General features: G+C 38.6%; 1 protein-coding gene across 1 annotated transcript in view; it reads right to left on the bottom strand.

The window, feature by feature from the left end:
• MTOR (mechanistic target of rapamycin (serine/threonine kinase)) overlaps window positions 1-946 on the bottom strand; it is a 67,319-nt gene that overhangs the window by 50,269 nt on the left and 16,104 nt on the right. Inside the window, exon 24 of the mRNA XM_009325282.1 lies at window positions 568-714. Within this exon, the coding sequence (XP_009323557.1) occupies window positions 568-714 (147 nt within the window). The remainder of the gene's footprint in view (window positions 1-567; window positions 715-946) is intronic.

The raw sequence follows: 946 nt of genomic DNA on the forward strand, positions 1-946 counted from the left end.
CTACAAAAAAGCATCAAGAGCTGAAGCCATTGTTGAAACATCAGCTTAAAAATACTTAATACATTTAGAATGAAATTTTTAAGTCCAGCATTTTCAAACCAATCCATCCCACTACTGAACCGAGTGCTACAAGCATTAACTGTTCAGATTAGCCAGTGCTTAGCTATTAACTTCTATACTGGCTTCAAGAGAATACAGCACTAAGATACATGAGAAGCAGCTGATGAAAAAAGGCAGACTCTGAAATAGATGTCTCTAGAAGCTACAGATGATTCCTTGTGATCTAGGAAGTTTTGTTCATACTTCACATAACAAGAAAGTGTCAAGATTACTTCACGGCCATTAATAGTCTGGTAATTCAGCCGCTCCTATCTTTAAAGTTGCTTAGCACCTTCTAATTTTAAAGAGAGTCTCAGAAGCTACTTTGACCTCAGTTTTGTACAGAGCTGGCAACAGAAAGAGATGTAAACAAATGTAGTTTAGACGCACTGGACAAACTCCTTAGATGTGACACAATACCTCCTCCCTTCAGTAGCAAACTCATGCTGTGCAGCGCTCCAGTCTTACCTTCTGCAAATTGATGGTGCTAACATGTAATTTCTTCATGGGACCTGTTTCCACAGGACCACTGGCCAAAGTTTCTCCCTGGTTGCTTCTCAACATTCTGTGCTGATAAATCAGGGGATCCTCCTCTTCATCAGCAAGAGTATAGCCCTACAATAAATGGCTTACAATGAAGATCACACCCACACATACAAAAGCAATTTTCTACAAGGCAAATGGATGATAAAGTCAGAGCACTATCCAATCTCACGACAAAATTTGTGAAAGCAAACAACCGTGGTTTCATTCTAATGATTACACCTTATAAGCCAGAGAACTCAAATGATATCCCTTTTCTATTCAAGGTAACTGTTAAGAAATCTTAAATACACCTTAAAACAAG

This window comes from Pygoscelis adeliae, unplaced genomic scaffold (assembly GCF_000699105.1).
Source record: "Pygoscelis adeliae isolate BGI_AS28 unplaced genomic scaffold, ASM69910v1 Scaffold36, whole genome shotgun sequence".
In the NCBI taxonomy this organism is placed as follows: Eukaryota; Metazoa; Chordata; class Aves; order Sphenisciformes; family Spheniscidae; genus Pygoscelis; species Pygoscelis adeliae.